Raw genomic sequence first — 27,296 nt, forward strand, 5'->3', positions numbered from 1 at the left:
CCTCAGGTGAAGGCGCAGCCGGAGCTGCCGCTGTGAGGGGAGTGTCCCCAAATCAAAGAGAGAGGGAGAGCAAGGTCCCGCCCGCTGCCTAACAGCATGAACAACAAGTTCGACGCGTGAGTTATTGATTTCCTTTTTGTCCTTCTCCCATTGAAACTTTCTGCTGAATCCTATTCCGGCACTGGCGGCCAGCTTCCCGGGATGGGGTTTTTCTGTAAAGATGTCGGCTGCAGGGCCGCAGCCACACTCTGGTCCGGGCTGTGTGAGCTGCTGCGCCTCCCCCCACCCCGCCGTATATTGTCAGGATTTAGTGATTTCAGTAACCCAATCGATACTGGCAGCCTGTCATTAACCCTGAGTTTGCAGTTGCTTAAATTAATGTCTCTGCAGACGGATAATTCCGAAACCAGTGTATTAACAATAGCATCAACATTTTTTAAATTAATTCAGATGGATACCTTGTTTTGTCAGTTAGTTGGCCTTAATTTGAGAGGGTGTGTATTTAAGGGCTGCTGTTGTCGAGAAGACCAGGGTTGTTTCTAAATGGCTTTCAGCAAGAAGCAGCGTTAATCATTGCAATGTCATGAGCAGATGCAGAATACAATACAAAAGGCTAATGGAATGCTCGCCCCATCTAATAGATTAGAATTGGTTTTAGATATTGTTGCAGGTTGTGGTTGTTGTTGGCTTGGCCACTATTTTTATTGTGTTGGGAAATAAGTATAGTTTAAATAATTGTAATCATATTGTATTAGGAATAAGCTAATTTGCATTTCTATATTTGGTTTATTATTGTCATTTGTGTGCTAAGAAAGGGTTAATAATCTCAATTTAGCTTCATGTTACACAAGGGTGCTTACAAGTCTAAAGTTTCACTTTGTGTTACCTCTGCATTGTAATAAAGGTTTTACAACATGAAAGCAATCATACGATTTTGAAAAACTAAGCTGTTGCTCAGCAACCTGAGGCTTACATTGAAAAGCAGAAGCTTTCCAATTTGAAGGTAGTAATCCAGAGGCAAGGAATTTTGCATAGTAACTGCCAATAAAATCAGGAAAATGTAGAACAGATAGCAAGTTCCAGAAACCAGGGAATGAGAGTTGCAGGAAGTTAAAGGAACAAAAGAACAGAAATCTGGGAAAAGAGTTCAGTCAAATTAGGAGTAGAGTTAAAGTTAGGGCTGCAAGGTGCAAATCTGGAGATGACAGCTAATGAGATACCACACATTTGTGGTGATCCTAAGTTTGGTGACATCTCAATGCAACCTCTGAAGGAGTGTTGTTCTGTTGGCATGGCAGGATACCTGAAAAATTGTGAGAAAGCTTCAGTGCACAGGGTGTTCCAGGCCAGAAGAATACTGGAAAGAGAGGTTGAAATCCTGAATATGGATCTTTGGTGAATGCATTTGAGAGAAATTGTTGTTTGAGAGAAGATTCCAAAGTGTTTTTTGAGAGCAGAGATTGGAAGCCCTCACATGAAAGTCAGAGTTCCAGTTAGACTAGTTAGTTGGTTCAATGTGACAAGCATCTGGGGGGATTTGATGAGAAATCCACAAGTTGTTTTGGGTGGCATCTGTCACTTGATTTCAAAGTATGGTGTGTCTTAACCATATTTTGCCTGTTGTTTACATATACTGTGTGCTGACTGAGAGCATTAGTATGTAAGATAAGTTATAGCTTGTGTTAACTGTACAATGCTGTATATATTTGTAAAGATTCAGCTGGGCTGAAGGAGTAGTGCATTAAGTTAATCTTTAATAATTTTTTTTTGTTAAAAGCTAATTAGCAGTCCTGTAATTATGTTCATTCACATCACAAACTAAAAATAAAAGTTAGGATCTATCAAACCGGGTTCCATCCTGGGATCTAACTTGTCTGAACATAACATCAGCTGTGGTCGTAACAATTGTCCATTCCTAATTGTCCTTTTAGAGATGGTGATGAATCACTTCTGTGAACTACTGCATTCCATGTGGTATATTATACCCATAACGTGTTGATAGGGAAGAATTCCAGGATTTTGACCCAAAATGTGAAGGAATGGTGATTATAGTTCCAAGCAGAATGGTGAGTGGCTTAGAATGGAATTTACAATGGTTGATATTTACAATGTCTGCTGCCCATGTCTCTTTATAGGTGGTAGAGGTTGTGGTTGTTGAAAGTTCTGTTGAAGGAGCCTTGGTGAATGGCAGCAGTGCACTTTATAGATGATGCACACTGCTGTCACTCTGAAGGGAGTGAATATTGAAGGAGCTGGGTAGGGTGCCATTCAAGCAGATTGCTTTCTCCTGGATGGTGTCAGTTTTAAGTGCGGAAGATATTCTATTACACATTTGCTGACGATGGTGGACAGGCTTTGTGGAATTGGGAGGCAAGGTACTGTCTCAGAATTCCCAGCCTCTGAGTTGTTCTTGTAACCAGTGATTGTATGGCTGGTCCTGTTCAGTTTCTAGTCAGTAGTAGTCCTAAGGTGTTGATTCAACATGGGGATTCAACTATGGTTGTGCCATTAAATATCAGAGAGTTGGTTGGATTCTTTCTTGTTGGAGATCGTTGTTGCCTGGCATTTGTATAGTGTGAATTTTACTTGCCCCTTATGAGTCCAAGCCTAAATGTTGTCTAGGCCTTAATGCAGTAACTGAGGAATTGTGAATAGCACTGAACATTCTACAATCACTAGCAAACATCACCAATTTTATGATGGAGGGAAGAACATTGAAGCAATTGAAGATGGTTGATCCTAGGACATCACCCTGAGGAGCTCCTGTAATATCCTAAGATGGTTGACCTCCCACAGCCATCTTCCTTTGTGCTCAATGTGACTCCAATCAGTGGAACGTACTCCTTTTGACTCCAGTTTTGCTAGGATTCCTTGATGCCACACTGTTGAATGCTGCATTGATGTCAAGGGAAACCACTCTCACCTCACCTCTGACATTCATGTCCATGTTTGGACTAAGGCTTTAATGAGGACAGGAACTGAGTGATCCTGGCAAAGTCCAAACTGGATGTCAGTAAACAGATTTGTGGAGATATTGCTTGGATTGCATTAAATAGAACGCAAAGTATTGCCACATCGGGAGCTTTGTGAGTAGTTCTGAGCACCAAAGTTTCGGAAGGATATATTGGCCATGCAGGAAATGCAATGACTACAAAAATTAAGCTACAAGATAGATTAAACAAATCAGTCTGGTATTTCCTGGCATTTAGAATGTTTAATAATGATTTATTCAAACTTTTCAAGATATTAGAGGGAACAGGTATGGAAAAGCTATCTCTATTGGTCTGGAAGTTGAGGGCTAGTGGAAATAGTCTCAAAATTAGGACCAGATATAAAAAAGGTATACAAAACTCAGAGGTCTCGACAGATTCGATCGGGAGAAGCTGTTCCCACTGATGGAAGGATCGAGAACCAGAGACTACAGATTTAAAGTAATTGACAAAAGGAGCAACGTTGACCTAAGGAAAAGCTTTTTCACATAGTGAGTATTTTGGATCTGAATGCACTGCCTGAAATTGTGACTGATGCAGGTTCAATTGAGGCATTGAAGAGGGAATTGGACTATTGTCATAAAAGGGAGAATGTTGGGGAGTGGCATTAGGTGAATTGCTTATTGGTTAGAACCAACATAGATGAGACATGCTGAATGGCTCCTATACTGTAACCATTTTATGCTTTGAGACATCTCGAGGTCATGAGAGGTGTGGTTGTAAGTGCAATATGTATTTTATTACACTGATCTTATTAGAAGTACATTCTCAATAAATTGTGTGCTGCAGTTGATTTTAATCAGCATTCAACATGATGGTTCTGCTATGGAATTTTGCAGTATAGTTCCAACAATTGGACCACTTTGAAAATTTTTAAAAATATGCTTTTAAGATTATATTTTTGAAAAGATATTAACCGTCATTACTTTGGCTGCTTTTAACCTGGTTTATATTATGCATGATGTGGGTATGCCGGCGTTGGACTGGCGTACACCTGACGAAGGGGCTAACCCGAAAGCTTGCGAGTATATTATCAAATAAATAGGTTGGACTAAAACCTGGTGTTGTCAGACTTTTTATTATATTATGCAAGCAGGGAGTGAAACTGTTGGATTATCCTTGGGGCAAACAGAAGCTAGTACTACCAGATATTTCATTTTTAAATTACACTTCATATACATAACGTGTTGGCAGATGGTTGGCAGAGGACTTCTAAGGAGTATAAGATCACTTAATTGACCTGCCTGGATTGCCTGTGTTGTTCAATCTTTCTGCAGCTGGAAAGCATGATTGCTTCATGCTCTGTTTATGTTGCTAGGCAGAATGTTGCTAATGGAACCATCCAAACAAATTACTTTTTGGTAGCATGCGTGGACTTCAGGAATGACATTTTTGCTACTTTTTTGCTGTTCTGCAGCCAGTACTATTGATAATATGGTATAATTAAATTTCAATTTGACTTTATTATCCATAATGCAATTCTTTTCAGGTATGTTGCTTGCTTGTGAAAAAAAATGAATAACGAGGGTAATTTTCTATCATAGAAGTCTAACTTTATTGGAAATTAAAAATTATTCCATTGCATTAAAATAATTCGTCAGTGAGTCCCATCATGAGTGCACATCCTCATCAATTCATCAAACTTATTAAAGATTTTTAGGGAAGGGCAGACAAGTTCAAGAACTGATCTGTCCTGCATTTGAGGGATTGTAGCCTTTTTTTCTCAATGCATCCAAAGTAATAATGAAACAAGGGGCAATTCTCATTGTTCATGACACTCTACTTCAAAATTCTTTGAAAGCAGATTTTGTTAATAAAGATCTGTTACCTCTCTAAGTGCACTGCAAGTAAATGTATTATAGTACATGTAGAAGTACATGTACAGTTATATGGTTAACAGTTGAACTTTGTTACAGAATCATATTTTATAAGTGTGTTACTGCTTTTTGAAAAAGCTGTTCACTTCACCCTTTTAAAAGGAAATACCCTTTTAAATTCTTTATCAAATTTTTATCTGTCTCTTTTGCATTCAGAATCTACCACCGTCTCTAGTACACAACCCATATCCTAACAGCTCTCGGTATTTAAAAACAAATTTTCTCTTGGCAGCGGTCACAAATTTGTGATTCGATACTGCCCATTCATTAATGGTGTAAAATTTCCAATTTACTTTATCAAAATTTCTCAATCGGATCTTTTCCTAATCTTCACTTTAAACAAGATGCCTTGGTTTGTTCAATCTTGCCTCTTTCACAATCAGATGAGAGAATTTTGTATTATCTGCAACCCTCTCCATATTCTTGATATCTTTTCTAAAATTTAAGGTGCTTAAACCATGACACAATATTCTATTTATAGATTAACATTTGTATAAGTTTAATATTCTCTTTTTAAATTTGTAGTCTCTCACTTATTTATAAAACTAAAGATGCATAAATTCAGTTGTCATTACACAAGTTTTTAGAAGTTTATTTAAAACTATTCCCCGCCTCATTCAAAGTTTTACCATTTTGATCTTTTTCCCAAGATGAATCACCTTTTATATGTTGATTTCATCTGTCATCTATCTGATCAATGTATTCTGTTTTACTGCCTTTTTCATAATTAACTACTATCCCGGGATCCACCGTTGTTTATATCCCTCAAGTCTGAAATCATCCATTAACTACTATGTTGCTGTCTTTTATTTCCTTTTCATCCATTTTACTACTACCTTCATCTTATTGTAACCTGTTCAAATACCTTATCAGTTGCTTTTAGAAAATCTATATTTTTCCTTTATCAATATATTCCAATCTTCCAAAAACCCTGTTACGAAGTAGACTTCTTGTCTTTTATGAATCCATATTGACTTTCTTTAATTGAACATGTCTGCCTTGGTGAAAATTAATTTCGTCAAGTGTTGTTTGTTGATGTTGGGAACCAGTGGAGGAAAATATTAGTAACTGCCTTCTGAACAGTAAAGAATAAAAAAAGACCAAATTTCTGAACACATGGTAATTAGACTACACATGGAATAGTCATAAATGGAATTATTCCAAGCTGAGCCTTGACCATGTGTTGTCTTCGTTTTATAAAATGATATTTGAACAGTTGACTCAACAGTTCCTCTGTAATTTAACATGCGGCTTCAACTGCTTTCTTTGTTGAAGAAAATAAGTGGAATGTTTTTATCCAATACATTGGTTAATGTTGGATTTGTGACCTCTGCTTGCAGCATTATATGCCAAACAATTTCATTAGCAAAACTAAGTATGCAACTTAATGCTAAAACTATTATCGATCTTGTACAACAGAACTTTATTGTAATGCTATTGTTAAAGAACCAGATAAAACTATACTGGACAATTATTAAACTTTTCCCTCATTTGCAGTTTAAAAGATGACGACAGTGGAGACCAGGATCAAAACGAGGATAGCCACACACAGAAAGAGAATGAGAAGGAAAAAATAGACAAAGAGAAGACCCAAAGCAGTACCAAAAGGAAGGTGAGAGCATAAAGGCGCACACAGCCATGCAAAATATGTTGCTGAAGGAACAGCTAGCTCTCACTCGCACTGTTTGAGTAAAGAAAAAGCTGTGGACAATTGATCTGTGGTGTGTTAATAAAAAGAGTTTTGTATTTGGCTATTAAATGCAGTATTGAGGCCCAAGATTTGAATAATATATAGCTGATAGATGATGCACTCTGGGTAAGCAAGATACCCTAACGGTCTGTAATGTGCTCGAAGACAAATTGACTTTTAATCTTGCATTCGGATTGTTATTTGCAGTCCAGTGGTTAATGTAGCATATAAATTGAAGAATGAAAAGTTAGGCAAATAAATAGTAGTGGTGGCTAGCCTGATACTAGTTGATCAGAATATTTTCTCCCAAGTTTTAATAATGAAGTAGATAAATGTCTTCCATTGCATTTTGACTGCAACCGTTTGTGTCAATGTGCTATTGTCTCTGCTTCAGTGGCATAAAAATGACAATGTAATTTCATGTTCAGATTTCTTGGTGTTACCCTGGGAGTGTTATCAAAGGTATGCTTGATACTGTGTCAAGCATAATCCCAGGTACTGTAAAATCAGTTTAAAAAGTATAAAACAATCTGATAAACAAACTCTAAGTTTTCTAAAGTTTGAGATTTATCCTGTTTTAAAGCCTGGAATACAAAACATTTTAAAATATTACTGCCAGGCAACCGAGCTCTGGCTTTTGCAAATGGAAATTGCTGGCTCTAAGCTGCCAGTAGCAAATTGCCAAAATGTGAGTAAATGGATCAAAAGTTACAGGAAGTATCAATGAAGTATGAGTATGAAAAAAGGCCCTGTTTTTAAAGCTGCCAATTATAGACCAGCAAATCGCTACAAAACTGGTACAATTAAAAATATGACCACCTGGCAAGAACAGTGTGACTTTTTCTTCTCAATTTTGTGTACGATTGCACTTCATCCTAAAATGTTACCATTTGCAGGCAGTGGTCCCTGGTCCAGGAGAACACCCACTACAGTATAACTATACCTTCTGGTATTCCAGACGGACACCTGGTCGACCCACCAGCTCTCAGAGTTATGAACAGAATGTTAAACAGATTGGAACATTTGCCTCTGTAAGCACTGTATTACTTTAATTGATGATGTATAATATGAAATATTTTAGTTGGTATTTTGTTATTGGGCTTTTCTTTATACTTTGAGTAAGAAATTTAGACTAATTCTTAGGAAGAAGGTAAAATTTTTTTTTGGAGGAGTTGGGATTGGATGCTTAGAGAAGGGAAAGTAAATCTATTTCTGCATGATAATACTGAGACAGTTGAGCAGTGATGTTTTTCCACCTGCTCTTGGGTACCATTATGCTGCACACTATCCTTCCAAGTTAGCTACTCTGGACAATGCTTTGATATTGGAAAGGTAAATATAGTCAATTGTAAGTAAATGAAAGGTCAGTAGAGACTTGCAGTTGATTATTTCACTGAAGTTGCCAGATGCTTATCCAGTAAGCAGGGCTGACTAGAAAACTAAAATTTTTCTATGATGGCAGCACAAGTGCACTTTATTCCAATCAGCCTTTGGTTATCTACACCTTTTTCAGCGTTGAGTTTTATCAACCTATGTGATAGTGTAAGTTATAATTTCAGTAGTAGTTAGTTTATAATCTTGCTGACCAATTACATTTTCTTACTGAACTTTTCCTAAATAAGTTGAATTGACCTAACACAATAAAAGTTAAACTTCAAAAAACTGCATCTTTTGTCTTTGTGATTCTAGTAATTCCTAATTATTTATTTTAAATCAAAAAGGCCACCCATTCTTTTAAATGGGATGTTCGAAATCCAATTGCAAGCAGTGAGACATTTTGTCCTTCCAGTATAGATTTCGAAAGCCTTGCCAAAGTTCTGTTTGTGCTTGCACTTCTTCTGTGTTGTTTATCCTAACTGAATTTTCAATAGTTTTGTTAATGAAGTAAGTACTTTGAAAACCCACCTTGATGATAAAAATCATGGCCTGGATCTTCCAAGCAGCATTTTGTTAATGAAGTAAATACTTTGAAAATCCACCTTGATAGAAATCATGGCCCGGATCTTCCAAGCACAAAGTGATAGTCCAACGATGAGTGATCGTTGGACTATCACTTTGCATGAAGATTCCTTCAACTTGTTGCTGCTGTGCCTTTCTGCCAGGGTTTGAGCCTGGCATCCACAGAAATGTGCAGTGGATTCAGGGAAATCCCTCTGAGTGGAGTAGAGTTGGGAGGACAGAACATGCCCTGTATTTACACTACTTGCTGCCATATAATATGCTTAAATGTCTGGTCTGAATTTTAGTGAATGAGTGAGTGAATTGGTATGTAGGTGGGTGATTTGGCCAAGTGTCAGTACCTGATTTGCTTGTTTAATTACTCAACCTGTTCCTGTGTCCTATGAAAACCTGACAGCTTGTGGGCTGGCTTTGATTGTGAATAATAGGCATCTATTTTCTTAGCACTGGATTAAAAGGGAAAGAGGGATGTAAGTCAGAGTACATCAGTTGGTCAGTTCTTTGTCACTACATGGATTGCATTGATGTCAAAGAATACTGCAGAAGACATTGCTGTTTAATGTTTTTTTATCAAGGATGTAAGTTGTGAAAGTACCGCATAGAATTGCAAAAGCCGCCTTTATTATCTGATAGGAGACACTGTTAAGCAGTGTCACCTGGTTAAATTTAGCCATTTGCTAAGTCAAAGTTTGAATATTGCTGAGAAGAGGGACATGCTGCTGGAATCTTTCACCTTGCACTCACCCAGGACAGATGCAAGATTGCCAAATTTCAAACAATTACAATTTTTATTAAAAGGTATTGGCAAGTCAGGTTTTAGGCTAAGGCATTGTCATAGCGAAAGCAGTGGGGAGCTATTGGCTCCCCATGCTTCCATGTACTTCAAAGGTGAAAAGTATGAGTGTATATGAGTTATGAGCTTGATTGATTATCTTAAATTGGTTGTTAACATAGCTGTTAAACTCTCACGATCATTCAGCAAGTTCTGCCCAATCCTGGAGTTACATCTAACAGTAGATGATTTTAGGTTTTGCAAACACAGACTGGTTGTGTACAACTATAAGAAGCAGCTAGACCAAAATGTTTTTTTTCTGCCTATCATACAATTGAGGGGAGAGATACAGAAGTGTCCAGAGGGGCAATTTTTTCAGAGGGTGGTGAGTGTCTGGAACAAGCTGCCAGAAGTAGTAGTAGAAGTGGGTACTATTTTATCTTTTTAAAAAGCATTTAGATAGTTACATAGGTATAGAGGGATATGGACCAAATGCAGGCAATTGTGATTAGGGGTTTAAAAAAGGCAAAGTGGACAAGTTGGGCCGAAGGGCCTGTCTCCATGCTGTAAACCTCTGACTCTGAATAATATCAACATATTCCAACGTATTTCATGGCTCACTTGTTTTACTTCTGCGCTTCTGGGGATTCCGTAAATGTCTGTCTAAGTTGTGCATGTTTATTGATGTCTTTTCTTTTACTTCACAGATGATTCGGTCCGCCTTATTGACCAACAAGGGGCATACACGCGGTGGGTTGTGCGAGGGCTGCTCTTGGATGTTGCTTCGAGAGTTGCCTAGTGCTTCACGTTGTTAGTGTACGCTTAAACTGGACCATCTGATGGGCAACATGACAGCTCAGTGACTATCACTGTTTGCTGTGCAGATACATGGATTTATGCCGGTGTGTGCGGGAGTTTGCACATTCTCCCCATGATTGCGTGGGTTTTCTCCGGGTGCTCCAGTTTCCTCCCACACCCCAAAAACGTGCTTTTAGGGTGATTGGTGTAACAAATTGCCCCTAAATTAGTCTTCCCTCAATCTTCCCCAATAGGTGTAGACAAAGGTCATAGGTAGAGGAGGGCACTCACAATGTTAAAATGGCAGCACGGGCTCGTTGGGCCGAAGGGCCTGTTTTCCGTGCTGTATTGTTGTTTGTTCTTTGTAATGTGTGAATTTCAGTGCCAGTGCAAAGCCTGGTATATAGGTTGTACATCCCAATGATTGACAGATTCAGACATGTTCCTTCATGCAGAACAATCCAGAGTGTGCTATTAGCTACGTCAACAGCCATTTTAAGATAATCAGTCGTGCACGTAATGTGGCTCATTTATGCTTTCTTGGGAGCATCATATATTCACCTGTCATTTCAAACAAAAGAAGTGTGTTCCGATTTTTTCCCCCTTTTTTGAAGTGATTGGCGTTTCTAGTGCACCGTTACTTTTGTGTGGCAACACCTGGACCAATCAGTCAGCATCCTTTCCTTCTAGCATAAATTCTGGTGACTGTTTGGAATTTGGCATTTTTGTATTTGTCCTGATGAGTGCAAGATGATGAGCTTTGACAATATCTTTCTTTTCAGTATAGTTAAATTTACTGGTTTATTAGTCTTGCTTTTGTTAATCTTTTAAATAAACTTCATATCTTTCAGCCTAAATGTGATATCAATGTGGTATTTTGCATCTGGCAGAGATCAGGAGTGCATGGTAAAAACCTGTGTTATTTCCATTTTCCATCTTATTGATTACTGGTTCATTAAGTCCTGCAATATGCGATACCACAATGTTTGCCCAGCTATTTACTTTGCCAGAAAGCTTTGCAAATAAAATCATGCTAAGTTTCTTGCGTCTTACCATTGGAAGTGGCAATTTCTACCTTGAATGTGAGAAAAATGTTTGTATGAAGTGAGTCTGAATATAGAGGGTTATGTTAAGGTACTGAAACCAGTATTATTAGTCCTTGTTGGTATTTTCTGGAATTAATAAATTGATATCATATTTGAACAAAAAATAACAAGCAAATATTTATTTGTTCCATCTAATGGTCCTTGTTTTCTGCTGTTTGGTCTTCATTTTTTTTCTCTGCCTTCTGTGCTGCAAAATCGGCATTTATTTTTCTGCTGCGGGAAATTGCCTAGCTTTACTCCAGTCTGGCAATCACTAAACCATTCAAACTGCCCCAAAAGGTACATTATTATTACATTCAAAAGCGCATAACTTAATAGAGGAATAATATATTATCCTATTTGAGTGTAGTAAATAACCTGACAGCTTATGTAAGGTAATAATTATGTAGAAGGATTGAGGGTACATGAGTATAAAAAATAATTGATTATTTGAACATGGAGTAAAATTTTATAGCTTGGAACCAATATGGTAAAGTCGAATGTGGGCCTTTACATTTAATTCTTACTTTATTTATCGGCAGCCATGATGGCCATTGATTGCTGGGTGCTCTGTGCCACTGACACATTCATGTCTAAACAATCACCACCATCCATTTCACAGATGATCATCTGCCATTAATCCAAAATGTGTTTAGCTAACAAAAATTGTTTTGCTGTTGTGATTCCACTCAGTCCTGAATGAAGGATTCCACGTGAATATTTTGCCATCAGCTGCCAGTTAACAAATTTATTGCTAACTGACATTTAGTGCTGATTTATTGTAGGTATTTAGCCTGAGGAGATCTTGGCATACAGAATTGCAGCATCATATATATCATACAAAAGCAAAATACTGTAAATGATAAAAATATAAATAAAAATACAAAATGTTGGAAATATTCAAGTCGGGCAGCATCTGTAGGCAGCAAAATGAGGAACAGTAAATCAGTTCTGATGAAAGATCATCAACCTGAAAAATTAGTTCTTTGTCTCATCTCCAAAATCATCTTTTCTTTGTGCAAGTATCTTATTAGTTTATCCAGAATTGTAGAATGTGCTACCACTAGTGACTGCCTGTGGCCTGGGGAATCACACATGACATATGTGGGTTCTGCGTGTGGCCTACGAGAAATTTTGACCATTGATCACGTGCAGCCTTGCCAGATTCCACTCATTTCCATTGTGTAATTTTTTTTCCTATTAGTACCACGAAACTCTCGTAAAGCAAGGACAAGTGAAGTGAGGTGCGTGCTGATTCCGCAGAATGGCTGTAAGATCTGTGCATTCCCTCGGTTTCCAATCAAAGCATAACTATTTCTTTTGTTTTTACCATTTGAAGTTGATAGTTCTATTCATTTGTGAATGATTAAGCATTTTCTATAACTCAATGAAATACTCAACCTGTATTAAATATATTCATAGGGTCATGGTAAGTGAATCTGATGTCATTCTTGAGGCCCAGTGAGATGGAGTGCCACTCGTGGTCCACTCACTAGCCTAGGTTGCTTATTGCTGATCTAAAGAGGCATCTTTATTTTTTTTCTGGGACCATAGCTAAATCTCCTGACAGTGTTGGAGCTTAGTTGAATCAAATCTAAAATTCTTGACCCGTGTGGCCTACACAGTGCTGGAATTAATCAGTAAGACTTTCAACCTTTCAGGATATTCTCCTTATTTAGTGCAACTCTGAAAGGGTTACACATAAAACATTTTTTCTTTTTATTTTCAGGTTGAACAGTTCTGGAGGTTTTATAGCCATTTAGTTCGACCTGGTGACCTCACAGGACACAGTGACTTTCACCTGTTCAAGGATGGCATTAAACCAATGTGGGAGGTGAACAGCTGCCTTTACAGGATATAATTAAATGAACATAACTTGCTTGATATTTTCTTCCCTAGCACTTGCAATACAATCCTATTTTGTTTCTATTGTTATATACCTGTCTACTTTAATTAATGTTGGCCTATTTATTTTAAATAGGTTAGTAACTTTTTTATTAGAGGTGGAGCAATTTTAACTCTCATAATTCAGGTTGCAAAAATTATCTAATTCTGTATAAACATGGATAAATCCAATGTTGTGTAAACGAAATGAAGTTGTCCGAATTCAAATAAGCCAAATTTCATTCTCAACTCTGTTTTAGATTTGAGCCTAATTTAGTATTTTGAGAGATGATGTGTGCACGAACTCCAGTTTTTTGTTGAGAGAACTCCAGGCTCAGCTGCCTTTATACTCCTTTGTATTATCTTTAATATCATAATTTGTCATCACCTGATTTCTACATAGTATTAATGTTGGTGGAAAAATCACTGATCATGATTTAAGACTATCAACACAGCATGGATTGTAAAAATTGAGGTTCCAAGCCCAATTAAACAATTTTTTTCATTTTAATGATTGGTGTTGAAGTAGATAATGGACCTGATAACCTGTTAAGTCTTTGCTTTTTCAAAGAATCATACAGCATGGAAGGAGGCCGTTTGGCTAATCTGTCTGTCGGCTTTTCAAAAGTAGGGTCCCACTCCCCTGCCCTTCTTTATAGCTTACATGTTTTTTCCTTTGAGTGGATTGCCTTTTACAGTTACTGTTGTACCTTTTTTCCACCCTTTGAGGTAGTGCATTCCAGACAGTAGAAACCTGCTGCATTTGTATAAAACCAAATGATTCTTCATATTTCCTCTGTGCATCTTTTGCCAATTATTTTAGATTTGTGTTACCTGGTTACAAACTTCCTGTTGGTTTTGCCTTATTTTGACATTCCTCAATTTTGAGTATTTCTATTAACTTTCCTTAGAATTCTGTGTTTTAAAGGAAACAATCCCAGCTAACTAATCCCTCATTCCTGGAACCATTGTAGTAAGTCTCATTTTTCTCCTCACTAAAGTCTTGTGATTCCTGAAGCGGTGCCCAGAGATTAAACACTGCTCGAGCTGAGGTTCAAACCCATATTTTATATTAACCACTAATTCCTGGTTTTGTACCTTATCCCAGGATCGATATCTATATGAACTGCTTTGTTAACCTGCCTTGTCACCTTCAAAGATTTGTGCACAAACCGCCCCATGGTTTCTCTCCTCCACATCCTTTTAACAGTATATCAAAAGCACGTCTGCCTTCGCTGTTCCTACTGAAATGCATCACCTCATGAAATTTGTTGAATTTTGAATTTCACCTTCTAAGAATCAGCTTATTCCACCATCTTGACTGTGTCATCTGGAAGCCTATTAGTATCATCTTCTGTTTTCTATACTTCCAAGTTTAGTTATCTTCAGATTTTGAAATGGAACCCTGTACTCCCAAGTCCAAGATGTTAACATATATTGAAATGTATATATAGTTAGAATTCCCATACACAGCAATAACTTGAAAAGAATGGAATCCCCAGGTGATCTCAACGGAAAAAATCAAAGGACAAGATTTCATTTCTAAAAGCCTTTACTCTTCCATTCAAACTAAAATCAAAATAATTTGAACATTAAGTGGCAAATAATATTTATTGAAAATGATTAGTTTCACTTTAAATCAATACTGCAAACACTATTGCAGATACATGGCAATAAGAGCAGTCCCAAAGTTCCTCTTGGTTTTTCTGCAGTTCTGCAATTCCACACCATGCCAGGTTGAATTTTTCAAATTCAAAATTGATGGTACAGATTCCAAGAGACGACGTTATCTAATCTTTGAATAAATCCCATTAAACAATCAAGTTGGCTCTGGTAAAACTGCCTTTTCCATAGATAAATTTACCACTTCTCCCTGTCCTTGTTCCTCCTGATGTGGATATGCTGGTGTTGGACTGGGGTAAACACAGTAAAAAGTCTGACAACAGGTTTAAGTCCAACCGATTTATTTGATAGTGAACTCACTAGCTTTCAACGGGTTTCCCTCTTCTTCAGGTGAATGGAGAGTTCTGGCCTCAGACCTTTATATGCTCTGTCTGAGGCCAGAACTCTCCATTCATCTGAAGAAGAGGGAAACCCCTCGAAAGCTTGTGAGTTTACTATCAAATAAATCGGTTGGACTTAAACCTGGTGTTGTCAGACTTTTTACCTTGTTCCTCCTGAACAGAATAAAACCTTTTCCTGTGAGGTGTTTATTCTTTATGTTGCATGGGTTTTTATGAGAGTGTCTTTGTATTATGCCCATTACCCAAGCTACAACCTGACTCCCAGTTACTCAGTGGCTTGCTTTGTCACTTCTCACTCTCACCTCCATAGCCACCTAGATCACAGAGGCACCTCTTGGCAGTCTAATGACAATATTGCCAGGAACCAGCTTACAGTCATTTTGAATTTAAAGTGACCATCATGCTACAGAACATGCACTCCCCAAGTAAAACAATTGAAATCCCAGAACATTCTTAGGCTCCCTCCAACTCCATAATGACATATCCTTCCAAGGCTCAGTGAATACTTTTAAATTATTGTCGTATTAACTTGTGAAACAAAACAACTCTCTGGGCTATGCTTTTTTGTAAGCAGTGGACCCCTCATCTGCAATTTTCAGCTGCTGAAGCCCACTTACTGTTTTATGATCTTGTCTTTTTAGCTGTTAACCCCATAAGCCAATATGCCCCCAACTGTTTGATTGTAATTCTCTTCAAACTGTTTTAAACTACCCAGAACTAAAATTTACCTTTAAAATATTATGAATCATGAACCAGGTATTTATAACAGAGTGAAGTTAGGAAAGTTGGATGATGATTGCAGCAATGGAAAAAGGGCATTGCTGATTTGAGTATAACATGAGAGACATTGATGAACCAATGAGGAAATTGCTGAAATATTACTTATTCCTTTACAATAAATCTTCTGTGCTTGACTGTTTAGACTATTGAATCACAAGGTAGCTTACAGTTCACCTGCACCCCTTCCCAGTTAGATGTTGTTGAAGAGGGATGAAATAAGCAAATGAACATAAAATTAGCCTTTGATTTTAACGTTTTTTGATCTTTTCCAGGATGAAGCTAATAAAAATGGTGGAAAATGGATTATCCGTTTGCGGAAAGGACTAGCGTCACGTTGCTGGGAGAACCTGATTTTGGCCATGCTGGGCGAACAGTTCATGGTTGGAGAGGAGATATGCGGAGCAGTTGTTTCAGTTCGATTTCAGGTATACTACCCACTTTGACTTTGTGGTGAAAATTGCTTGTTTGAACAGTAGCATAATTTTAATCACAATGTTTATTGTCTTTTTAATTAGTTCTTTACACCAGTCATATTGTGTGTGAAAGTGCTTGTGCTCCAAGAAAGGTTTGGAAATTTCTCATGAATAATTGTACATGATACATTTTGCTAAGTGTGGGGGCAGGCAGACTATTATGACTGAAGGTCAAAAACAATTTAAAGTTGTACTTCACCTCAGTTACTCATCACTAGACTGAGTGAACAATTGTTTGGTCAGTTTAATTGGTCCTTTTTTGATTGTTAAAGTGCAATTTAAAAGTAAAACCTCACTCCAAAAGCAACACCAATTTCAGCAAAATTGAGATGTTAAACCCGTGCTTTACTTTCCATCATGTTAATCACCAGCATGATTCAAACTCCATGTTTATTATAATGAAAACAAATTATTTGTGGTTATTATCCATGAACCTTGTGATTTAATAAAATCCAGAGAAAGTGTAATCTTAAATATTTTGATTTAACAGTAGGATACAAAACAAATGAGAACCCTGTTTACTCAGCAATATGTTCCAAATGAATCTTTAATTATATCCTTTTTGACACATGTCTAGTTGATGACTTATGTTAATAGTTTACCTCTATTTTATTCTGGGAATATTATTGTTATGAAGCCAACTAAATGCTGTGCTTTAGAGAATGCCACAACACCTAAAGGAAGAGTAGTTCAGAAGATTACCCATGCTGAACAGAGTTAGAATAGAAGAGATTAAACAGCACAAGGGCTTACTTTGCTGGAGGGATGGAGATCTGGAGACTGATGTCTACTCTGCTTTCAGAGGAGTGCAGTCCAGAGAAATGTTATATTTTGGCAGTTGGAGCTAAATTAATTACAAATGTTCTGTTAACCCTTGAAGATTGCATTTCAATTTATTTGTGTATTTCCTAAGAGGGGGGGATTAGTTGCAGCTTGAATCTCCATAAGGTTTGAAGCTTACAGGAACGTGTTGGGAGTTGTTAATGGGCTCCAGTCACTTTTGGCTCAGCAAAATCCTGGGGTGTTGAGAAGGTGGTGAAAAGTCACTAGTTCCATGCAAGGCAGCTTAGGCTCAGAAGTCCTGGAAGCCATTTATAGCTCGAGGGAGACAGGAGTTTGCAGAAATCTGGGGTGGTGCTAGTTCAGTGAAGCCAGTGGTTTGTGAGAGCTAGAATTGTGTTGGTAATTAAAAGCAGGAGTGCAGCTTTGTGAATCCTGAGGAACGCAGTCATAGACGAAGGGATTGAACCATCAGAAGATGAGCAGTCATTGAGGCAGTCTGAAAGGTACAGCTTTTGAGGGAATTCAAAGGCCAGATCTTCAAAAGTAGTGAGTTAAAACCCTACATGAGGGAGACAAAGGTTTAGTGACATTTTGAGACTTATAACGGTCGCTGATATTTGGGTGGATTGTTGACTAATCCATGGGATTTGTCTTGCATCTACAATTTAATGAGAAGTGTAGTGTGTTTGACCGCAGTTGACCTGTTATTTCATATTTACCTCTTGTTAATTCTAAAGTAGATAATGTAAATGGTTTTACTTTTCTGACTTTGTATAGACAAGTTTAAAACTGCGAATAACTGGGATTTCAAACTTTGTCTACCTTGGGTTACTTTTGTCCCTAACTGTAATGTAACAACTTGAATAAAGTCTGTAAAAGAAGCATCATATTGCTGTATCTCCAAACTATGCCCAAGAATTTAAATGCAGAGAGAAATAAATATTTTTTTTAAAAACCCAGCTAAACATGCAAGACCATCCATAAAAGTAGCAAAAACTGATATGGTGCCCAAAATGTTGGAATTCAAGAATAACTTTGTTTCCACATGTCATTGCCATTAACCAATGGGCTAGATCTTCTGATTGCTACAGTTAAATCACTTGGGTATAATACACTTGGGGAAATCAAACAGAGATAGATGTAAGGATGGGGGTGGGATTGGTAGAATTGAATACCAGCACTGGAATCTGCACGAATTTCCTTCCATAAAATGGACAGAAAATTGGGTGAATTCGTTATTGACATGTGATCCATTCTGCCGGATATTTCTTCACTGCGCCATCCCAATCCTTCCAATATACCACAGGATACCAACAAGAAAATCTGTTCCATGTATTTACACAGGTTTTATAACTTAGTGTTGGACTATTTTCCTTCCCTTTGGAAGAAAAATTAAGTTAGTTGTGCCCTTAAAAGGTTAATATAAATGTTTAAGATGGAGGAAGGTTTGTAATGGAATTTTCAGGAGGTGGACCTTGCTCTTCCCGATGTATGTTAATGACTTAAACCTGATGTACAGGGCACAATTTCAAAATTTGGAGATGAAACAAAACTTGGAAGTATTGTGAACTAAGGAGGATAGCAAAATACTTCCGATGCTAGAAAGCTGAAATAAAAATAGAAAACAATGGATAGACTCAGGCAGTATCTGTGGTGAAAGAAACACAGTTAACATTTTCAGTCCAAATGACCTTTTTACGAACTTCAGTAGGATGTACAGGTTGGTATAATGGGCATATAAATAACTGACTTAGCATGAAGAACACTGACAACATAAAATAGAGCACTATCCTAAACAGTGGGACCAGGATTTTTTTTTGTGCAAGCCATTGAAGGTTAGGTTCAGAGAATGGTTAATAAAGCATACAGCATTGTTGGCTTTAATAGGACAATAGAGTACAAAAGCAAGGAGGTTACGTTAAACTTGTATAAAGCACTGGTTCAGCCTTAGCTGGAGTACTGTATCTAGTTCTGAGCACCACACTTTAGGTAAGCTGTGAAAGCATATGAGAATACTACCAAAAACGATTGGAGACTGGCTCTTGGATGAGGAATTTCAGTAGCAGATTGAGGAGTTTGAGGCTGTTTTCCTTGGTGAAAAGATCAAGACCAGACTTGTTCAAGGGATACAAAATCCTGAGTGGCTTGGACACTGGAGATGGGGAGAAACTGTTGTCACTTGTGGAAAACTGAAGAACAAAAGGGCACATTTTATGCTTATAACCTCAGTTGGTACGGGAATTGAACCCACACAGTTGGCATCACTCTGCATTGTGAACCAGTTGCCCAGCCAACTGAACTAAACCGACCGAGCGTAGACTGATGTGGCTGCAGTTGGCCCAGTTGGATTTGTCCTTTTTTTTGTGTACAGGAAATACTTGGTCAATTTTCCACATTGCTGGGTAGGTGTCAGCTGTACTGGAAGAGCTTGGATAGGGGCATGGCAAACTCTGGAGCACAAGTCTTCAAGACTGTTGCCCAGATATTGTCAGTCTTTTCCGTATTCAGTACCTTTAGTCACTTTTTGATATCGTGTGGAGTGAATTGAATTGGCTGCAGTCAGATATCTGTGATGCTGGGACCTCTGGAGGAGGTCAACATGGATTTTCCAGTCAGCGCTTCTGGCAAAGACTGTGCTTGAATACAATTCTGCTGCTGTTGATAACCCACAGTGCCTTATGAATGCCCAGTCTTGAGTTGCTAGGCCTGTTTGAAGTCCATCCCATTTAGCAAGGTGGTAGTGCCACACAGTGCGATGGAGAATATCCTCAAGTGAAAATGGCACTTTGTCTCCACAAGGACTATGTGGTGGTCATTCCTACCAGTACTGTCATGGACAGCTACAGCTGCATCTGTGGTAAACTAGTTAGTGGAGGACTTCTGCGAATGCTTTAGCCTTATGTTTTGCACATGTTGGGGTCCTCCATCATTGAGGATGGGGATACTTGTGGAGCCTCCCCTTCCAATAAGTTGTTTAATTGTCCACTACCTTCAGGGTTGGATGTTGCAGGACTGCAGAACTTAGATCTGATCTGTTGGTTGTGGAATTGCTTCGCTCTATTACTTGCTGCTTATGCTATTTGGCACATGGGTTGTCCTGAGTTGTAGCTTCATCAGGTTGACATGTAATTTTTGGCGGTGATGGTAAAGTGGAAAAAAAGCAGGCCTTGAAGTTACAGACTGTGCTTGAGTACAATTCTGCTGGTGTTGATAACTCACAGTGCCTCACGAATGCCCGGTCTTGAGTTGCTAGGCCTGTTTGAAGTCCATCCCATTTAGCAAGGTGGTAGTGCAATGGAGAATATCCTCAAGTGAAACTGGCACTTTGTCTCCACAAGGACTATGTGGTGATCATTACTACCAATATTGTCATGGACAGCTGCATCTGCGGTAGACTGGTGAGGATGGGTTTGTATGTTTTTTTTCCTCTTTCTCTCTCTCTTTCCCTAAGCACTTCTGCAGTTCCAGTCAAGCAGGTCCTTTAGGACCTGGCCAGCTCAGTCTGTGGTGGTACTATCAAGCCAGTCTTGGTGATGGATATTGATGACCCCAACCAGAGTACATTCTGCATCCTTGCTTGCTACCCTCAGTGTTTCCTCCAAATGGTGCTTAACATAGAGGAGTACTGATTAATCACCTGAAGGGGATGGTACATGGTAATCAGCAGGAAGTTTCCTTGTACATTATTTGACCTGGTGCCATAGACTTCATTGGATCCAGCATCGATGTTGAGCACTCCCAGGGCAACTTTCTCCTGATTGTATACTACTGTGCTGTCTTTGCCACTTCTGATGGTTCTGTCCTGCCAGTGAGACAGAACATGCCCAGAAATGGTGATGGTGGTGTCTGGATATTATCTGTATTGCGTGATTATAACTGTCATGTTGTTGCTTGACTCTTCTATGAGAAGCTCTCCCAATTTTGGCACAAGCCCCGGATGTTTCTTAGGAGGACTTTGCAGGGTTGCCAAGGCTGAGTTTGCTGTTGTCATTTCCAATGCCTAGCAGTCTGTCCAGTTTCATTCTTTAGTGTTTTATTTGTACAGTTGAATACAACGGAGTGCCTGCTAGTCCATTTCATGTAAGAGTCAACCACATTGCTTTGCTTCCGGAACCAAGTGTAGACAAGACCGTGCAAGGGTGGCAGGTTTGCTACCCTAACGGTCACTAGTGAACCAGATGGGTTCGTGGCCATACTTAGACTTTTAATTCCAGATATTTTATTGAGCTTAAATTCTACCATCTGCTGTAGTGGGATTTGAACCTTGGCCCCCAGAGGGTTACCCAGGGTTTCTGGATTACTAGTCCAGCAGCAATGCTATTGCATCACTGTCTTCACCTGACATGCAACCCTTGGCTGGAATTTAATGTAACAGGATCAGAAGGAGAAGGCCCACATGGTCCAACCTCTGTATTTTCATGATCATGTGCTGACTGGTTAATAAATGGATGGAAGGTGGGTTCCTGACAGTTCATCTAGTTGTTTGTCTAATATCCAGTATTGGATGAGTACATATTTCCAATACTTAGTTGGAGCAAATATCAAAGCCATTGCCCCATATTCTGTTCCATAATCATCAATTCCATCCCTCCAGTTGGTCAGAGGTTAAACTAGACTTTAAACTTTACTTTGAAATTTTACCATTCTTTTTGACTTGGAAATGAGCTATGAACACTGTACCTGCTTCATCACTAAGCAACCTACCTTCGTTCCTATAACATACTTACCCCACTTTCTCCAGCTCACCTGCTGCTGAAGCCATCATCCATGCCTTTGATGTGTTTAGATTTGGTAATTATTCAAAGAAGAGTCATAATGAACTCAACATTAACTGTTTCTGCCTCCATAGATGCTGCTTAGCTTGCGTTTTTCCAGAACTTAGTTTTTGTTGGCAATATTCTTCTAGCTGCCCTCTGATTTGCACCCTCTAAACTTGAAAATTCTGCTATTAGCTAATTTTCATCAAGTCCTATTCACCTGTTGCCTGCATGCGCAGGCCCACAGGTACAACACCCCTCGATTTTAAACCTTTCCATTCTTGTTTTCAAATACCCCTTGGTCTCTCCATTCCTTATCCCTGTAAGTTATTAATTTCTTGGAACTCTCCAAGACGTGTGTCTCCTCTTTGGGTCTTTAGCGCACTCCCAGTTGTTACCACTCTTCATCTTTGGACGTGCCTTCAGCTGCTTTGGGTCTAAGCTCTAGAATTCCCTCCCTAAAAGCTGTCTGCTTCTCCCACTCTCTCTCTGTTATGCCTTTAAGATGCCCCATAAAACCTACCTAGTTGAAGATTTTAGTTACTTGTCATAATATCTCCTTTTGTGTTTTGGTAAATTTGTCTGATAACTGCTGTGAAGAATCTTGAAATGTTTTGCTACATGAAAAATGCTGTGTAAATGCAAATTGTCACTGTTCTGAGAAAAGCAGCGTGTGATCCTCCAGAATTGATTACACACTTTGATTTATCTTTTACTAGGAAGATATAATCTCAATATGGAACAAAACAGCCAGTGACCAAGCTACTACTGCTCGCATACGAGACACATTACGACGTGTCCTAAACTTACCACCTAATACTATCATGGAATACAAGACTCACACTGACAGTATCAAGTGAGTGCAATGGGGAACTAACAGAATTGTTTAGCCTAAGATTTTTATATTGGTATAAAGTTAAAAATATTAAAATGTAAATCAATATTGCATAAATCAAGTGGCGTGTGACAGTAAATAAGTAGTCAATACATAATCAGAAGCAGCATCAAAACAGATGATGACATAAAAAGAGTTGACATTGGTGTTATTGTTATTCATACATTCACTCCATACTACTTAAATCAATCTAAAATGGTGGCACAGTGGTTAGCACTGCTGCCTCTGAGTACCAGGGACCCAGATTCAATTCCCAGCTTTGGTCACTGTGTGGAGTTTGTACATTCTCCGTGTCTGTGTGGGTTTCCACCCTGTGCTCCAGTTTCTTCTCAAGTCCGAAAGACATGCTGGTTTGATGCAATAGCTGTGCTAGATTCTCTGTGTACCTGAACAGGCGCTAGAGTGTGGCGACTAGGGGATTTTCACAGTAGGTTCATTGCAGTGTTAATATAAGCCTACTTGTGACTAATAATTGAACTTGAACTAATGTGTTTTCTTTGTTATAATTCAGTCCAAGTTACCAGCCTGAAAAATGCACTGTAGTATGTTTATGTTTATCTGAGGGTACAGGAATGGCTATTCACTTCAATTGCATTCATTTGCACACAACTTTTAAACTGACAAAAGGGAGACACCCTTGTGAACTAATTTAGAAGGAAACATCTTTGTGGTTGTGATTTTGTTGTGATTTTATTGTTGCTGTACTACAAATGCAAAATATACATTTGTTTACATAGAACATTAAACTACAATGACTCCTATTTTTTATGTTCTTGTGTTTAAGTGATGCTAGAAACACTGCAAAACCTGTCACTTTGGCAATTAAGAATGGACTGATGGGATAGTAATTGCCCAGATTGACAGGAGATCCTCTGGTATTTTTCCATATTGTTGAGTAGATACCAACCATATTGGTACAAGTTGGCTAGGGGCCCAGCAAGTTCCAAAGCTTATCTCCAGTACTGCAGATGGGATGTTATCGTGGCCTTTGCTGTATCTAGTACCTTCTGCTTTTTGATATCACATGGAGTGAATCAAATTGGCTGGGGACTGACATATGTGATACTGGGGGCCTCAGGAGAAGGTCAACATGGATCATTTGGTCAGCACTTGTGACTGAAGATGGTTGCAAATGTTTCTGTCCTGTCTTTTGCATTAACATGCTCATTTTTGGAGCTGCTTCCTCCAGTTAGTTGTTAACAGCCTAGTTCAAGATTTGATATGAAAGGACAGGAGAACTTTGATCTGTTCCATTGGTTGTGAGATTGCTTTGCTCTGTTGCATGCTGCTTAGCATGTGCAAAAAGTTGTGTTGTAGTTACACTAGGTTGGCATCTAATTTTTAAGAGAAGGATGTGAACACATTGGAGACAGTGCAGAAGAGTTTTACAAGAATGGTGCTGGGGTGAGAAAATTCAGTTGTGAGGATAGATTGGAGATGTTGGGACTATTCTCCTTGGAAAGAAGAAGGCTTAGAGGAAATTTGACAGATGCTCAGAATCATGAGGGAGCTGCTCACGGAGGCTGGGAGAAATTATTCTCTTTCATGAAAGGATCAAGAACAAGAGGACATGGGTTTGTAGTGATTTCCAGAAAAAGGTAATGAGAGAAGAAAAGCTTTTCCAGTTGCAATTTTTTTTTGTTCAAATTATTTTGACCAGATTGAAATTTATTTTGTGCACTGTACCTTGTGGGTTTAAGGACTGCAGGGGCAGCGTGGTAACACAGCAGATTGCGCTGCTGCTTCACAGCGTCAGGAACCGGGTTCGATTCTCAGCTTGGGTTACTGTATGGAGGTTGCACGTCCTCACTGTCTCCATAGGTCACCTCTGGGTGCTCCAGTTTTCTCCCACATTCTGAAAGATGTACTGGTTAGGTGCCTTGACCCAAACAGGTACTGGGCTATGGTGACTCGGGGAATTTCACAGTAACTTCATTGCAGTGTTAATGTAAGCCTTATTTGTGACTAATAAATAAACTTTAGAAATTTATCGTTGTAGCGTCTGCATGGTCTCTCCAATGTACCATGCCTCGGGACATCCTATGTTGGCTGAATTGCAAGAGTATGTACTATGTTCCTGGTGGATGGTGTTCTCACGTGAAATGATGGCATCCCTGTCAATGATCAGGCACGTCTTACAGAGATTGCTGTGGCAGGGTTGTGTGATGTGGTCACTGTTCTCCTGAAGGCTGGGAAGTTTGCTGCAGTCAGTGGTCTGTTTGAGGTTATGCTGTTGTTTGAAGGCAAGAAGTGGGGGTGATCTTGGTGAGATGTTCATCTTCATCGATGACATGTTGAAGGCTCCAGAGAAGATATCATGGCTTCTGTGCTCCGGGCAAGTACTGGATGACGAAGAGTGCTCTGTCTGCTGTGTCCCACTTTTGTCTTCTGAGGAGGTCGGTGCTGTAAAGACTCGCATTCCAATCATTATCTTGTAAATTGAGTTTGTGTCTTTATATGCCCTGTTTGCGAACACAAGTCCTTGCTCATCTGAAGAAGAACCTTGAGGCTCTGAAAGCTAGTGCTGCCAAATAAACCTGTTGGACTTTAACCTGGTGTTGTGAGACTTCTTACCCAGTCCAACGCCAGCATCTCCACTCCATATAATGAGTACTGAGCATGCCTCATTGGACATCTGAAGGTGGGGATAAGGAATCAAGACCTTCGTGGCCTGTTCATTTTCATCCAGTTTATGCCCTAAATTTTCTGCAACATCAAGTGCCAAAGCAGCTTCAGTAATCCATTGGATTTAATTATGTCTGATTCTTCCAGTTTTCCCATATAGGGCACGTGTATCAGATTGTAATTTGTTGCTTATAGTGCCTGCAAGAATAAGATGTAAAGCTGATTGGCTAAAAGTTGCTTTTATAAGTTTCTAAATGAAGTTAACTTGATTTGTAATGGCGCGTATAAAATGGTGAATACAATATAACAGAAATGTGTATTTCTTACAGCATCTTTTGAGTAAAGTAATTGTAATGTTTCTTTTACTGAAATAATGTTAGTTGCATAATACTGATGTATTATGGAGTTACAGCATGGAAATAGGGCCTTCGGTCCAACTGGCCCATGCCAACCATGGTGCACTCTCAGCTCATCCCAATTGTCCATGTTTGACCGATATCACTAATTCTTTCTTATCCATTGCTTTTCCAAAATAGAGTCATAGAGCATGTTTTCTAGAAACTATTAACAGTGTATTTAGCGGAGATTGAGTTTTAAACAAGTCTGAATTACTTTATTTTTTTACATGGAGTGAAAGTTCCATATATAATAAATGCCTTAATATTTGTAATTTAGCAGTTTACACCTGTAACTGAAATGTTGTGCAGAGATTAAGTTTCATCGTATGTTGTTGAATGCACACCCTAAAATATTCTCTAATCTTTTTTCACAGAGACAATTCAAGCTTTCGAAATACGAAAATCACTTTATGAGATCATCTTTGTATTCCCATTTGTTTAGTTAAAAGGAATGCTCTGTTTCATTTTAGAGGAACACCTTGTTTAAAGGAAAAATTGGAGTGGGATGATGTTCATTGTCAATCCCAAACCAGGTGTTATTATTTCAGGGAAGAATTACTCTGCCATTGGTCAATTATTGTTCTGACAGAATCAAACTTTTATTTTATTTTTTTTAAGTCCAGTTGAGTGTGTGATGCTCGTGTCTCCTATTTCTAAACAGTTGTTCCGTTTATTTTGAAATTTGTAAATATTGTAAATGTCTGTGTTTCATGGGTACATAAGTATTTATAGAGTACATAGAAATCATGGGTGGAATTTAATGCCTTCCCTGATGGAGTTTGGTCGTTGAGGATGGCGGAGGCATTTAATAAGATGGGTGGGTAGCACACCGTGGGGGGGGGAACACCACAATGAGCAAATCTGTGATTAATTGTGGGTCCTGGTTGGGGGTACGTAGGTGGTGACCCTTGTTCAAAGGCATTGGAGTCTGAATGAGGGACCCGGCGTCAGGAAGAGTGGTGCCTGCCATGAACCATTACTCAGCCCTTTCTGCTGACCCTCCTCCTTCACAACCTCACCCTGTCATCACTCATCTATGGGATTCAGTGACAATCCTAGGCCTCGGGTGGAGGTTGTATCAGCACTGAAAGAAGTCTCACAACACCAGGTTAAAGTCCAACCAGTTTATTTGATAGTAAACCCACAAGCTTTTCGGAAACGCTGTTCCTTCGTCAGGTGTGTGGAGAACTTTCCACACACCTGACAAAGGAACAGCGTTTCTGAAAGCTTATGGGTTTACTATCAAATAAACTGGTTGGACTTTAACCTGGTGTTGTGAGACTTTTTACTGTGTTTACCCCAGTCAAACGCTGGCATCTCCATGTTCGGTATTGGCTTGCAGAGCTCAGTGAGTTGGATTCCTGCCCCAAGATTCTTGATCCTGGGCAAGGCCCACCACTATCCAGTTAACTGCTTGAGTGTCACTTCAGTTAGCAGGCCTCCTTTTACAAGGTGATGAAGGGTGCTTTCTAGCTCTCAAGCTATAGTGGGTGAGATCCCTGTTGT

The 27,296-nt window shown here is 38.9% G+C and overlaps 1 protein-coding gene across 1 annotated transcript; it reads left to right on the top strand.

The window, feature by feature from the left end:
* Window positions 1-26,921, top strand: eif4e2 (eukaryotic translation initiation factor 4E family member 2). Its single transcript, XM_080185761.1, has 7 exons — window positions 1-116; window positions 6,365-6,479; window positions 7,454-7,588; window positions 12,901-13,005; window positions 16,132-16,284; window positions 22,592-22,728; window positions 26,165-26,921. The coding sequence occupies exons 1-7, from the start codon at window positions 97-99 to the stop codon at window positions 26,202-26,204; spliced, it is 705 nt and encodes a 234-aa protein (XP_080041887.1). The 5' UTR covers window positions 1-96; the 3' UTR covers window positions 26,205-26,921.
* Window positions 26,922-27,296: the final 375 nt, after the last annotated feature.

The sequence above is a fragment of the Carcharhinus amblyrhynchos genome, chromosome 3 (assembly GCF_965287045.1).
Source record: "Carcharhinus amblyrhynchos chromosome 3, sCarAmb.v2.hapA, whole genome shotgun sequence".
Classification (NCBI taxonomy): domain Eukaryota; kingdom Metazoa; phylum Chordata; class Chondrichthyes; order Carcharhiniformes; family Carcharhinidae; genus Carcharhinus; species Carcharhinus amblyrhynchos.